Here is a 13480-nt window from a genome sequence, read left to right on the forward strand (position 1 = left end):
TACAAAAACAAAAACCAATATAATGTTCTTTTTTTTTGTGGGAAAAACTAATGCGAAAAATATATGAAATCTATGTAATGAAGAGAAGAGACGAAGAATCTACTGGCAAAAAAACTATGAACTAAGGTATAAACACAGTAGTAATTATAGCTATCAGTCTTGTCAGTATTTCAGTTCTTTTTTTTTTTGTTAAATGCTACTTCTTGAATAATTTTTTAAAGCATTCTTAGATCTTTAATGATCAATCGTGAAAAACAAAACATAGTTCTAATAAGTACTAGGAAGACAAACGAGAGAATTTTTGGATTACAAGGTTATTAGATTATTGAGAGATATTTACATTTTTTTGAGGGTAAGAAAAATCAATAGATTACATTTTAATAGATTATTATAGAAGAGAAATAAACCAAACTTCTTGGTGAGTGATCATCCTCTTCAGGTCTTCGCCTTCCTCTTTAGGGATTCAATTTTACCCACTCGTATCGTCCACCAAGTGGCTCATCTTTCTCGAAATCGAAGTTATACCTGCAAAATTCTCAATTTTGCGTTAGTTTTTAAATTAAACCTTTTGATTTGTATATCTCAAAAAGATAGAGAGAGAACAAAAAAAACTTACTTCCTCGAACATTCCAACATCTTATTCCGGAGATCTTTCTCCGCCGCCTGGAAAAAATCTTCGAGCTCAGCTTCCTTCACCGTCTCACGGCTCTTTTCCTGCTTCCTTAACCGGCGGCGAGACTCCACCTCTTGAATCTCCATAGCCTCCGACGAATTCATGTTCACCGATTCCTGCTCACTGTCTCGATCTCTCCTGATTATTCAAGATCAAAGAGATAGACACATTTATATATCGATAAATATATTAAAAAAAAACTCCAAATTCACATTTTCGTAACTGACGATTCAAATTCGAAACCCCTCAGAGATCAAAAATTAAATTTATGTAACAAACCTATCATAAATCCACGACGTTCCCCTTCGATCACCACCGTTATCTTCCTGAAAAATGAAAAACGAAAATTCTAAAAATCAAAAAAAAAAAAAAAAATCAAAAGAGGATCGAGAGAGGAAGAAGAAGACAATGCTCACCTCAAAATCTACAAATTCGATCCTCCTTTTCGATTTCTCTTCGGATCTATTACTAGAGCAACAAGAAACCAACGCGCGATCTAAATCATACTCCGAGCTAGGAACATGGCGACACTGTTCTTCGACCGGAGAATCTCGCCGTCGAACGATAACGACGCTGGTCTCCGACGCTCCGGCCGAATTTCTCGCCACGATTCCACCGCGATTCGAAAATATGATCCTAGATTCTACATCTACTTCCTCCAGCTTCCTACGTTTCACCGTCGGCGTCGTCGTCGATTCATTTCCTTCCGCCGTATCTCGTTCTCTTCTCCTACCTCTCGCCGCCATCGATCTCCAACGACGTCACCGATTTCTCTCTCTCCTTCTCTCGTTGTGCGTGCGTGGTTTCTCTCTCTCTCTCTAGCTCAATGTACCATTGGTTTGTTTCTGTTATACTACTAAGTTTGTGATGACGATCGTAATTATTAACGGCCACGATCTTCTCACTCTTTTGTCATTTTCATTATTGAGAAAAAAAAAAGCCTCGTGTGAAGAAGAAGGAATGGTACAGTATTTGCTGTGGTGGGGACCATTAGAGACGTCGAATATTGTAAACGGGAAATTTGACGGCGCCGTTATATCGATCAATCTTTCATAGCCTATACGATTGACACGTGTGCTTCTATCACTCACTTACTTAACGGCCTCAAACGTTACAGAATCGGTGCAAATCCCTTTTTAAATATGTGGATTAAAACTTAAAAGGTTTTTTGTTTAATTGAATTTAATATAATTTGTTTTTGTTTTTCCAATGGAATCAATCAACCGAGGAAGGAGAGAATGAGAGAATCATATAATTCTCGTGGTTTTAAGATAAGATCGGGATTTATTTAATCTTTGGTGCTAATAATTGCGAGTTCATATGACGAACAGCCAATTACATCCCTAGCTTTACAGAGAAATAACGAAAACACCCCTATATTGTTTCATTTTCCTATATGATGAGAGATTTCGTATTTTTGTTTTGACTTGCGATGCTCTGATATTTACAGGACATGCATGCAACTATGCAATATAATTTAATCGTTCTTCAGTTTCACTAGTGTCTTTAGTCGTCATAATATTTAACTTGAAAAGGGGGTCGACATATCTTTATAAGAAGAAACGGAGGGTACAAAATAGACAATAAATCTAGGGCCATCGACGGTATTTAACAGTTAGGTGATAATGAAATGAATGCGCTATATAACATGCCTAATTTGTTGTGGCAATATATAATAGTACACAAACATATTCACATGCTTAGATATTAATATCCACAGTGAAAAACATATTGACGTTATGCATACATAAATATGGATGATTCTTATGAAAGCGGGACAATATATTTGTTTCTTCTGGTTAAACAAATTCTTTGATATCGAAATGAGTTCACAAAGGTGTAACAGAAACTTCAAAACAACTTATTAATACAAGCAGAAATATGTGCTATATACAAGACTATATATAGACTGAATTTGATAAATTTTTAAAAATTTTTACTCGCTAACATATTATATAATTGAAGATCAAGGTATAAATGAGGTACCAGAACATAATGTGCTTTATTAAATAAGAAAATAAAATTGAAGATCAAGGAATAAATTTCTAAAATAGATCTGTCATCTTTCGTTCTATTGTGGTATTTTACTTTTGTCAGATTATAATTAATTCTTGAACTCTCACGATGTCATTGACTGAGAGTTTATTAACACAGATTAATAAAGGTAAACTTACATGTTCGTCGTAGTCCTGGTAGTGAGTATGATACATGTAAACAGTAAAATTATCCATTTTTAGAACTATCTACGTAATTATTTTCATAAATTATAATAATTAATAATTGATACGATAAAAAAAACAAGTTAAAAAAAAAAAGAATCCACACGATACACTGTCTGAATTTTCCATCATAGCATTCAATCTTATAATATGCACACGAACCTACTCAATCATTACTCAACTGTCTCTCTCTTTTTTTATTTTGCACCCAATATAACAATGTACATTCTAAATGTAATATTCTGTGACTTGATTATCAGATATAACAATATATATTCTAAATGTAATCTTTTACACCCAATATAAGTATATTGTTTTTTTTTATCAACAAATTTCAATTTCTTATTTAATAAAGCACATTAAGTTTCGGTACCTCATTTATACCTTGATCTTCAATTAAAAATAATATGTTATGGTATGAACGCAATTGCAAGTGTTTCAATTATAAATACAATTTAACAAGAATGCTAAATATATACAGTGGCAATTTTATTAAAATTGAGTTCGCCTATTTATGTTAGTGTTTAGATAAAAATCGTTTTAATTATTACAAGTCAAATACTAACAAGTTCGAGAAATCCATAAGAAATCTTTGTGTGAACAAATTTTATTACTTAAAGATATGTCCCCAAATTACTTAAAGATATGTCCCCAAATTTTATCCAAATTTAAAGACTGGGTCGAGCGTGAAAAGTGAATTTGCGACACATCTAAATAATTGTTTTCCTTAGAGGGAAAAGTATATCCAGTAGAACGAAAAAGACTAAGTGAATGCAGACAAGGGCACATGGGATCTTTAGTGATATGTATACTGTGGGCACAAAAATTTATAATGAATAAACTCTATCATGATATAATTTGTAATTACGTATAAATGTTAGTTCGCTATTGACTACAAGACTACAAAACACTTTCTATCATTTTTCTTTCTTTTCTTTTCAATTATAGCAAAAAGATATTGACATCTTTATAACCATTACAATGAATGGATACAATATAATCTATAATACCTAAAACTATACCAAAATGATTCAAAACGGAAGGCTTTAAAAAGCTTGTGTTTAATCGTTTATGCAGACCAAATCGCATAACAACTTTCCGTTTCTCCATTTTTATTCTATTATTAGATGGCTAAAGATTTTAAGTCAGGTTGGTATGCTTAACGTTATATAATCAATGAGTTGAGTAATAAAGTGTTAGGTTATTGGTCAAAAAAAGGTATTAGGTTGAGACAAAAAAAAGGTTTTAATACATATTTGATGTAAGAAACATTATCTTGTATGCTAATTTCTTGTTCAATATTTACTGTGATTCTGTGAAGCTATCACATGATATACACACAACAACCACGGTTGGATTGTCTAAACAATAAGATAAAATGATAATTGGTGGAGGTTGGAGGGTGGACCAAGACAAGGCTAAATAGTCCGAACTAAACCTTAATTCAATGGATCAAGGTAAAATGTGATAATCTGATATCTCGATCTGATTTATATTCGATCCTATAGTCCTTTTTTGAACCTAATTTGACGTTTCTGTAATTGTTTTTGATTCAGTATTTTAGTTTTGAGAAATCAGCGATCACTTACCTGACATCAATTTAAAACATAAAAATAAATTTTCTTGAAAATGATGTATATCTCTATCACAAGAGATTAATTAGAAGTTAGCTTTCAGGTGAACATTTTTTTTAACATTATTTGTTGAACGTGAAATGATTGAAAACTAGCTTTGCCGAGAAACTTGCTATGACAGACATATCTAACGGAATTTATCAAATCGTATTATGTAAAAGAAGTTAGACCTAATTGTCTAATTATAGAACAACAAAAAAAATATGATTATTCATTAGAGAATATTACCACCAAGTATACTTTTTGAAAGTGTAATTGCCAAAAAAACACTTTCTAAATTAGATGGACTTATCTTATCTTATTTTGTTTCTATTTTTGGATTTTTTTATCCTTCTTTTTCTTTTGTCTTACTAAAATGTACAAGACCCACTTAAATTCACTCATTAGCTTCTACACACTAAATCGCATGGGACCCATCTTAATTTATTAGTTTTCACACACTAAATCACACAAGACCCACTTATATATATGCAACTATATGGATACACATGTAAATATGCACATATATTTATATAGTTACATCCATCTATAATATATGCATATGGATATACATATATATATATATGTATCTATATAGTTATATTCATTTATACTCTATATACGTGGATATGCAATATATATATATATATATTCATATATTGTGTGTTCACGTGTACGCTACTATATAGATATATATGTGTATACATATATATCTATATAACTGCATAGATATCTATATATTTGTGTCTACATGATGCTACTATATGGATATCTATGTGTTTATTACTAAACGACGAAAAAAATTAAAATAAAATATATAAAATGGGTATCAAAGTATTAAGAAAAAAATTATATCATTTATAATATCAAAATAATTATTCGATTATTTTTTAAATAATAGATAAATAACAACAAACAATTATGAGAAGTATGTGATATTAATATAATATTAAATAAAGAAATAATATATATAAGTAACCAAAAAGGTTAAAACAGTCATTTGTCTCCTTTAAATAGTAGAAAATTATGTGTTTTGGTAATTAAAACACAAAAGTCTTTTTTTTTTACATTAGATAACTCAAAAATACACATACACACTCTTATTCATTATATAGTCGCATGCCAGAAACAAAGATCAATAGTTTCAGAAAAAATATCCTTCTCTCCATGCAACATACGTAATGCAAAATACGAAAACTGAATGTTCTAATTCAACATCTGAAAACATGTATTGCTACTTTACAACGTTGATCGACTAGTTAAATAGTAAAAGAAAAATATATACTTAAAAAAATATATACTTCGCCACACATATAGTTGATGAAATTGGTGTGAGATAAAAAACCAGTAGGGAGAAATAGATTTTACAAAAAATACATCTTCTTACATATAACTTCATATATGCCAAAGAAAGCTGACGACAAATTTATATAATTAAAGAAAAAGGATACGTTTTCTTCTAAACCATTAAAAAAGGAAATAAAGTGATGTGTTCCGTGTACTTTTAAAAAATTTATACAACCAACTCAATTATAGTGGGGAAAAGAAGGCAGATAACTTTTTTTTTTATCCCCTTTATTAAGTCGAACTTTTTCTTTTTCTTCCTCTGGATTTCCCAAGGCTGCAAATTACCCTACAATACTCTCTTTCGGAAAGGAAGACTCATGAAAGTTTTTTTTTTTCTAATGAACTGGATTCATCTTTCTTCTTCGATTATGCATCACACCGAAGGAGACATGAAAGGATGCATTATTCACGTGGTCTTCTTCAGCGCCAACCTTTTCTTATGTAATAATTAAAAACAAACAAAACTTTCAGGCATTGCTTATATAAAATATATCAACATTATTGGAACGTATATGCAGATTATTATCTTTTAATCGAAATGTGGTTACTTCACCAGTTGATGAATTAGTTTAGTGATATGAGCAGATCCCAAAGACGAAGCATGTCATGTTTTATGGAGTCACCATATGTATCATTAATTGTTTGCCTTTATTCATCTTCTAATAACCTAGATGGTATTACATTTTGAAGTAAATGTTTAGCATTCGAATAATATTTAGCATTTTATTTGAAACAAAATGTTATAAAATTAGATGGTATGATATTTCGATTCTACATTTTGAAATAAAATATTTAGAACTATGTATTGTGTCATGGACTTGGGTTCAATATCAGACGTTTCTTTCCATGGTGTATGTATATATAGCATAAATTATATGAAAACCCAATTATAGCATAAACTGATGGATTATGCCAAATAAGCCGAAGAAGAAAGAATGGTGCCAATACATAAGTTATAGTTAGTTGGTAGAATTTGGAAATATATTCTAAAAAAGACCAGCGAAATTGGCTCCAAAAATAAATTTGTTAGCTTTTCAATTAAACCAAATTTCGCAATCCACAACTTTTCTTCACTGGTTGTGCGGAATCCGCCGCAAATAGTGTATGGTCGAAATTTGTTTGTCAAATTTGTGTTTCGAAACCCTATGTAGCGACAACATCTAGTGTTAAGATACAGACGATATATATTCAAATTGTAATATATATACACACCTATTAATAATTGGCATGATGGTGGACTAGCAGAAGAGGACAAGCTATATTTTAGTTATATGTAAGAAGCTATACAAATAGCTAGGGCCCCAAAATCTTACACATTTTCGTAATGCATGTCCCTATCCACGTATTTATACACATCGAATATGTGTATTAAACACAACGATATACCGACTTATACGTATATATATATTGGTTGGATTCCAGCTAATGTACGTGGACCAATCAATCGAATATTGCTTAATACATAATCGACTGAAACATGTCACTACCCATGACCCATACGTAGACTTTCCTATACACTGGACCGTTCTAAATGATAATTTGTTTGAATATATTATTCATAGCAATTAATTGGATTCATTACAAACAAGCTTAGATCGTACTACTATAGTGATATTTTCATGGCCCTAAGATTATAAAAAAACATGATTACAGTATTTATCAATGTATCTATAGCAGATTCAATCATTGGAAAAGACTTTTTGAGTAAGTAATAAAAATATAGTGACATATTTTCAGTCATTGTCAAGTTTTGACCGCGGGAACATGGATATAATAATGATTATATGCACCAGTGTTTTGATTGTTCTATAGACGAAGAATTACACTTTACGTATTAGGATATAGTTACATGTTGAACTATCACATTTACGTGTAAATAAAGCACACTACATTAGATTGCATGTATGCGGTATCGTTTCTTCGGTAAGAGAAGAGTAAATGAACTTGGAGAAGAAGTGATCTAACGTGTGTACCCTTCTTCATGGTCCATCGCTCTCTTGGAGTTTACAACGAGGAAAAACTTACGACACCAACCCCTCACTGCCACGTGTCTGTCTCCTCACTCTTCTAGTTCTAGCTTTGTCCAAGTCCAACAGTCGATATACAACATTTCTCTCATCTAACTTTTACTTTTTTAACGTGATTTTTAGCCTTCAACAACAACAAAAAAAATAACGTCTTTTTAGACGTTCTTATACTTTGCCGTTTAATAGCATTTATAGACTGAAAAAAAAAAAATTCGTCACAATAGCAATATATTACCAATCACACAGGTGACAGGTCCACGTACGGTATACAATTTTTGTTTTGGATTAAAATTTGAAGATATATGGTATACTAAGTGAATGTACATTTGTAAAAGTTCATAATGAAATTAAATATATACTAAGTTCTTAGGTTTCGATTTCACAGAGAGAAGACTCTCTCCTTGTTCTCTTCGTGGCTCTTTCTCTTCCTCTTCCTCTCACAATTTGTATAAAAGTCCTAACTTTGAAATACCATTGTTTTGTACATGTGTCTCACCATTTTTTTTGGGGTCACATGTGTCACGCCATATAATTATTTAATCTGTATGTGTTTCGATACAACGGATAACTGAACAAAATGTGACCTGATGACTTGCTATATAAAGAATATATTTTCAAATTTTTCAAAATTTGATTCGAGTTTAAACAACTGGCTTATCTTCTCTGCTTGAATTCTTCTTCTTATTCTTGGGCACTATGTTATACAGAATAAAAACAAACTTTTTACTCTCTAACGTCGTCAGATTTTTTTCAATCGCTTTTTATTTTTCATTCGCATATTAGCCCTTTTTCCAATATATTCGTACACAATTTTTTACAAAAGAACTCTGAATTGATATCAAATTATCTCTCGATTTTCAGATAGTGTAACAATTATAGTCCCGCGATAACGTTTCTTTCTGAATTTTTATTAAGCTTTCTCAAAATGTAAATTTTACAAAAAGAAAAAACAGCTTTACTATTCCGTGATAATGTATCGGGCTTTTTAATGGCAGCAAAAGAACAACTTATTGGGCTATTTAATTATTGACTAGCTTCCACTTTTTATCGAGTCAAAAATAGCAATGGGTTCATAGGTCATCTAATTGGGCCTTCGTCAATAGTTTGGATTAACTATCATCAAAATATATAATAGACCAATTGGCTTTTTCCTACTTGAACTTTTCCAAAATGTTAAATTTATACCCGAACTTATATATTTACCAAAACATTCTTCATCTTCTTAATAATTTGAATTTCATACCTAATCTATTTTTTTGTGCTTAAACCTACTTTTCTTCAAACGGTGTTAAGTTACCGTGAAATGTAGTCTATGTGGCATCCATATAAGCGATAACTTCATTTACGTTTTTTAATTATAAATAAAAAGAAAAAAATAGAAAACTAAGTTGTGTTACTATCGGCCAAAACGACGTCGTTTGGTTTCAGCCAAAACTGAAAAAAGAAAAAAAAAACGACTACGTTCAATCAGCAAGATTTATGTCAATTGAGCTTGGAGTCATCGACAGCGAGCTCGACATGGCACTGAGTACAAGAGAAGCGTGTGAGTCCGTGTGGCACATTGAGGATTGCCTGACAGTTACCGCAAGGCAATTGCATCTTCGTCGGATCGATTCCATGTGCCGGCACCGGATCCTAGGCTGCTGCAAATTCATAGGATTCAGTTGCAGACTTGCAGTTGAAGCGGCGGTGGAAGCATCTGAATCGGCGGCGATTGTCAAATCATACCAAGAAACGGCGTATTCCACATGGGAAGCAAGATCAACATTTTGAAAGTAAATTTGCTTGGAAAGACGTGAAGAGAGAAATCCAGATGGGTTCTTAGAATGGATTCAAAAACAAATACATAATAAATCCAGAACTCAACAAACAAAAAGAGAACAGAAGAATCCCTGAAATTAGCTAAAGATTAGATTGAAGTCCTAAAAGTCTTAATTGAAAGTTAAATTAAAATTCGAAGTCGAAGGCCAGAGAGTATAAGCAAATTGGGAGATTTGAATGATGATAACAAATGATTTAAGAAGATCGAAATTCAGGAAGAAAATAAATAAGAACTAATCGAGAAAACCAAAAGAAAGAGAAAAACGACCTGAGTGTTAAGTGTTTCTCTACTTTTGTGCCTTTCCTTCTCGTTTTTGGTTTCAGATTTTTCATTATTAGTATTAATCTCACTAATGAAATGCTGTCATTATTTTTTTCTCAGTTTTGGCCAAGACCAACGACGTCGTTTTTGTCGGCATTAAAACAACATTGTTTTGTTTTTTTTTCAAAATTTAAAAATTATAAACGACGTTGACGTAGCATGCCACGTTGACTACATTTAGCGGCAACTTAACACCGTTTGGACAGAAGTAGTTTTAAGCACGAAAATATAAATTTAAGTATGAAATTCAAATTATTAAGAAGATGAAGAATGTTTTAACAAGTATAGAAGTTCGGGTATAAGTTTAACATTTTAAAAAAGTTTAAGTAGAAAAAAGCCAATTTTCCATTTATTCTTGTAGCACAAATCCATTGAAATCTTGTTTTGCTCGGTTTTACCTCATCAGTTTTTTAGGCCAAATTAAACAAATCTAATTTTTATTTATAAACATTCACAATCTAAATTTATGGTACCCATATTACAGTCACTTATATAAATTTGGATAATTAGGGACATTTTTTCCGTTTCAGCGTCAACAGAAACAAACTCTAGTAGTTTGAACAATAAATTACAAAACTCATGACATGACTTAACAAAAAAAAAAATTTCGAGGTTTTGGATCAAGAACTGTACATTTTTGTGTGTAAAAGGATCATAACATGTATTCCACAATCTTCGATCTAGAAACTCCATCATTCAACCAAATCTGATGCTCCCTAATGTTTGGTAGCAAAAACTCCATAGTCAACTAAATCCCCAATAGTCAACTAATATTTCCATAACAAATACACCTTTATATATAAATGTAATATTATATACAGTTTGGCTGCACTCGATTCCATGTATTCGCACCATTAGATTCCTACATCGATGAGAGCCACGTTGGATCCCAGTCATGCGTTCAAAGACTTGAACCATGTGAAACCAACCCAATTCAAATCCTTTTCGATTCTTAGGAATATTAAACAAGTAAGGACAGGACAATCAAATAAACAAAGTTCTTTTTTTCGTTTTGTTTTTTTTTTTTACTTTTTAAGACCAGGAAAACTAGTATATATTCATTCAAAAGCACTAATAAATCAACTAATACAACTAATTTGGTGATGATTAATCATCGAGGTTGCTTTTTTTCCAGTATATAGTATTTTGCTGTATGTACAAAGATATATGGTGAAGAATTATTATTGCAAAGTTGTATCATTATTGTGTCTAAGTATAATGAAGAATTATGCAAATTATATCGCATGCCAAATTCTAATAGTGATAAATATGTATTTATAATTTTTATATAGTTTATACTAATACAACAGTATTTTATAATTATATAGATTTGGAAAGTTAGAAACTACGATGAAGCATAGTTTCATGTAATTTGGAGTATTACATTAAATCTCGTAAAGACCAAATAAACACTATTGATTCTGTTTTATAAGCCGACCAGTTATAACGTACGATGTCGGTAGCTCAAACTTTAATGTCTTTGTATTTTGTTTTCTTTTGTCATTTATACGTTTGTATTTTCTGTGACTAATTTTATGAAAATGTTCTCAGTTTTAATATGAACTAGATTCTAAACTCGTGCGTCCGCACGAGAATTTTTTATTTTTTTTTCCTAATATAATTTTTTATTTATTTTTATTTATATATAAGTTTTTTTATTATTTATTTATTTTCTTAAATCAAAAATATTTATTTTTCAATTTTTCAAATATGAAAAAATAATAAGAATGAGATGTGTTAAGTTTTTCATCATCTTAGTGTCAAACTATTTTTTACAGGACATTTTGTTATCATGTTTTATCTTTAAATAGTATAGAATTGTATATTAGTAGAATTAGAATATGAGTTAATTAAGTATATTTCGATCTAATGTTAATTATAAATTTTGTTATTATGTGATTTTAATTATGTAAATTTAATAATATGATTTTTATTATGTGGATTTACATATAAATAATTTATATATCTATGAATTAGCTAATCAATCCGTTTAATTGCCTTAAATCATTTTTAATATTTTATATGTTTTTAAAAACTAACTTGTATAAGAATGTAATTATAAATGCATAACCCTAACCTGCTCTATCATATTATTATTATATAAAAATATTTACTAATATTGAATTTAGGTCGATTTGATTACGATAAAAAATAATAAGATATTCAAATATCATTTGTGTTATTATAAAAATAGATATATCTATAAATTGACTAACTTGTTCTTTTAATTACCTCAAATTATCTTAATATCTTACATGTTTTAACAAACTAACCCGTATAGGACCTGAAGTATAATAATACATAACCTTAATCAGCTCCATCATATTATTGTAAAATATAAATATTTATTTATCTTAAATATTTGATATTTTAGAACATTTAATTATGATAAAATAAAATAAGATATTCGTTTACCATTTGCGATATTATGAAAGTACAATTTAAATTTAAAATTTAAAATTAAATTTCTATTTGAAGAATTATAAACCCTAAATTTTTGTAATAAAATTTAATTATAAAATTTTTACTTTTTTGAATTTTAAATTGAATTAAATCTAAATTTTCGTAATTATATATAGTTATTAAAAATCTTGAATAATTTGAAATTTTATTTAAATATAACTATATTTAAGGAAATTTAAAAATATCTAAATTAATAACTAATTTTCGAAATTAAATATCAATATAAAATAACTGTTTTAAATTAATTATCACATATATTTAAGGAGAATCTAAAAATATATAAATTAATACATAATTTTCGGAATTAAATATAAATATAAAATAAATAATTTTAAAAAAACTTTAGAAGTGTTTGGAAGCAAGCACTAAAAGTGTTTCTGTTTTAACATAATAGATTTAATATTTTCCGTAAGAAAGTGATAATATTTTAGGTAAAATTATTCCTTTTAGCTGATTTTAGAATTTGTATTTTAAAAAGCATTGCACCTAAATTATTCCACCAATTGTATCTATCACCTACTTGTCTGTACTATATATCTTGATTAACACTTTCAAACCAACAACATTTTTCTAATAGACAAAATATCATAAAACTTCAAAAGACTCTCTCCTTCTCCTCCCGCTTCAGATATTTAAGTATTTAGCCCACAAAACTCGTTCAATGGGTAAAAAAATATAATCTATAAACTGAATGCTCGAATAAACAGAAACTAGATAAATAATTAGACGTAAAGGGACATGATGACTTCCGCTTAATAAGGTCAGTAAATGAAGCCAATGTAATGTGCCAATCATGATTTGTCCTAAAGAAAGGTTTATTAAATTTCTCTATTTTTCAAAAGTTTATAGAAAATCTTCATCAGGGAATCATTATTTGTCATTATTATTCCTTTGTGTAAAGCACACTAGTATTGATTTAAACTTAAAAGTATTAAACAAAAGACGAACAGAGCTATTTAATAATTATTTTGAGTAATTACGAAGCAAAAGCTATA

General features: G+C 29.6%; 1 protein-coding gene across 1 annotated transcript; it reads right to left on the reverse strand.

Moving 5' to 3' along the window:
• Window positions 1-306: 306 nt before the first annotated feature.
• LOC18021161 (cyclin-dependent kinase inhibitor 2) lies at window positions 307-1514 on the reverse strand. The gene is made up of 4 exons (XM_006403955.2): window positions 1090-1514; window positions 953-999; window positions 617-811; window positions 307-525 (listed from the first exon to the last, which is right to left on the reverse strand). Exons 1-4 carry the CDS (start codon window positions 1417-1419, stop codon window positions 456-458), a joined length of 642 nt encoding a protein of 213 aa, XP_006404018.1. The 5' UTR covers window positions 1420-1514; the 3' UTR covers window positions 307-455.
• Between the last annotated feature and the right edge of the window lie 11966 nt (window positions 1515-13480).

This window comes from Eutrema salsugineum, unplaced genomic scaffold (assembly GCF_000478725.1).
Source record: "Eutrema salsugineum unplaced genomic scaffold, Eutsalg1_0 scaffold_16, whole genome shotgun sequence".
NCBI classification, from domain to species: domain Eukaryota; kingdom Viridiplantae; phylum Streptophyta; class Magnoliopsida; order Brassicales; family Brassicaceae; genus Eutrema; species Eutrema salsugineum.

Excerpts from the sequence above, each read along its gene's own strand:
- LOC18021161 (XM_006403955.2), bottom strand. The coding sequence starts at position 1,419 with ATGGCGGCGAGAGGTAGGAGAAGAGAACGAGATACGGCGGAAGGAAAT. Across the intron at positions 1,000-1,089 it reads TCGAATTTGTAGATTTTGAG|GAAGATAACGGTGGTGATCG; the intron begins GTGAGCATTGTC and ends TTCATTTTTCAG. Across the intron at positions 526-616 it reads ATGTTGGAATGTTCGAGGAA|GTATAACTTCGATTTCGAGA; the intron begins GTAAGTTTTTTT and ends AGAATTTTGCAG.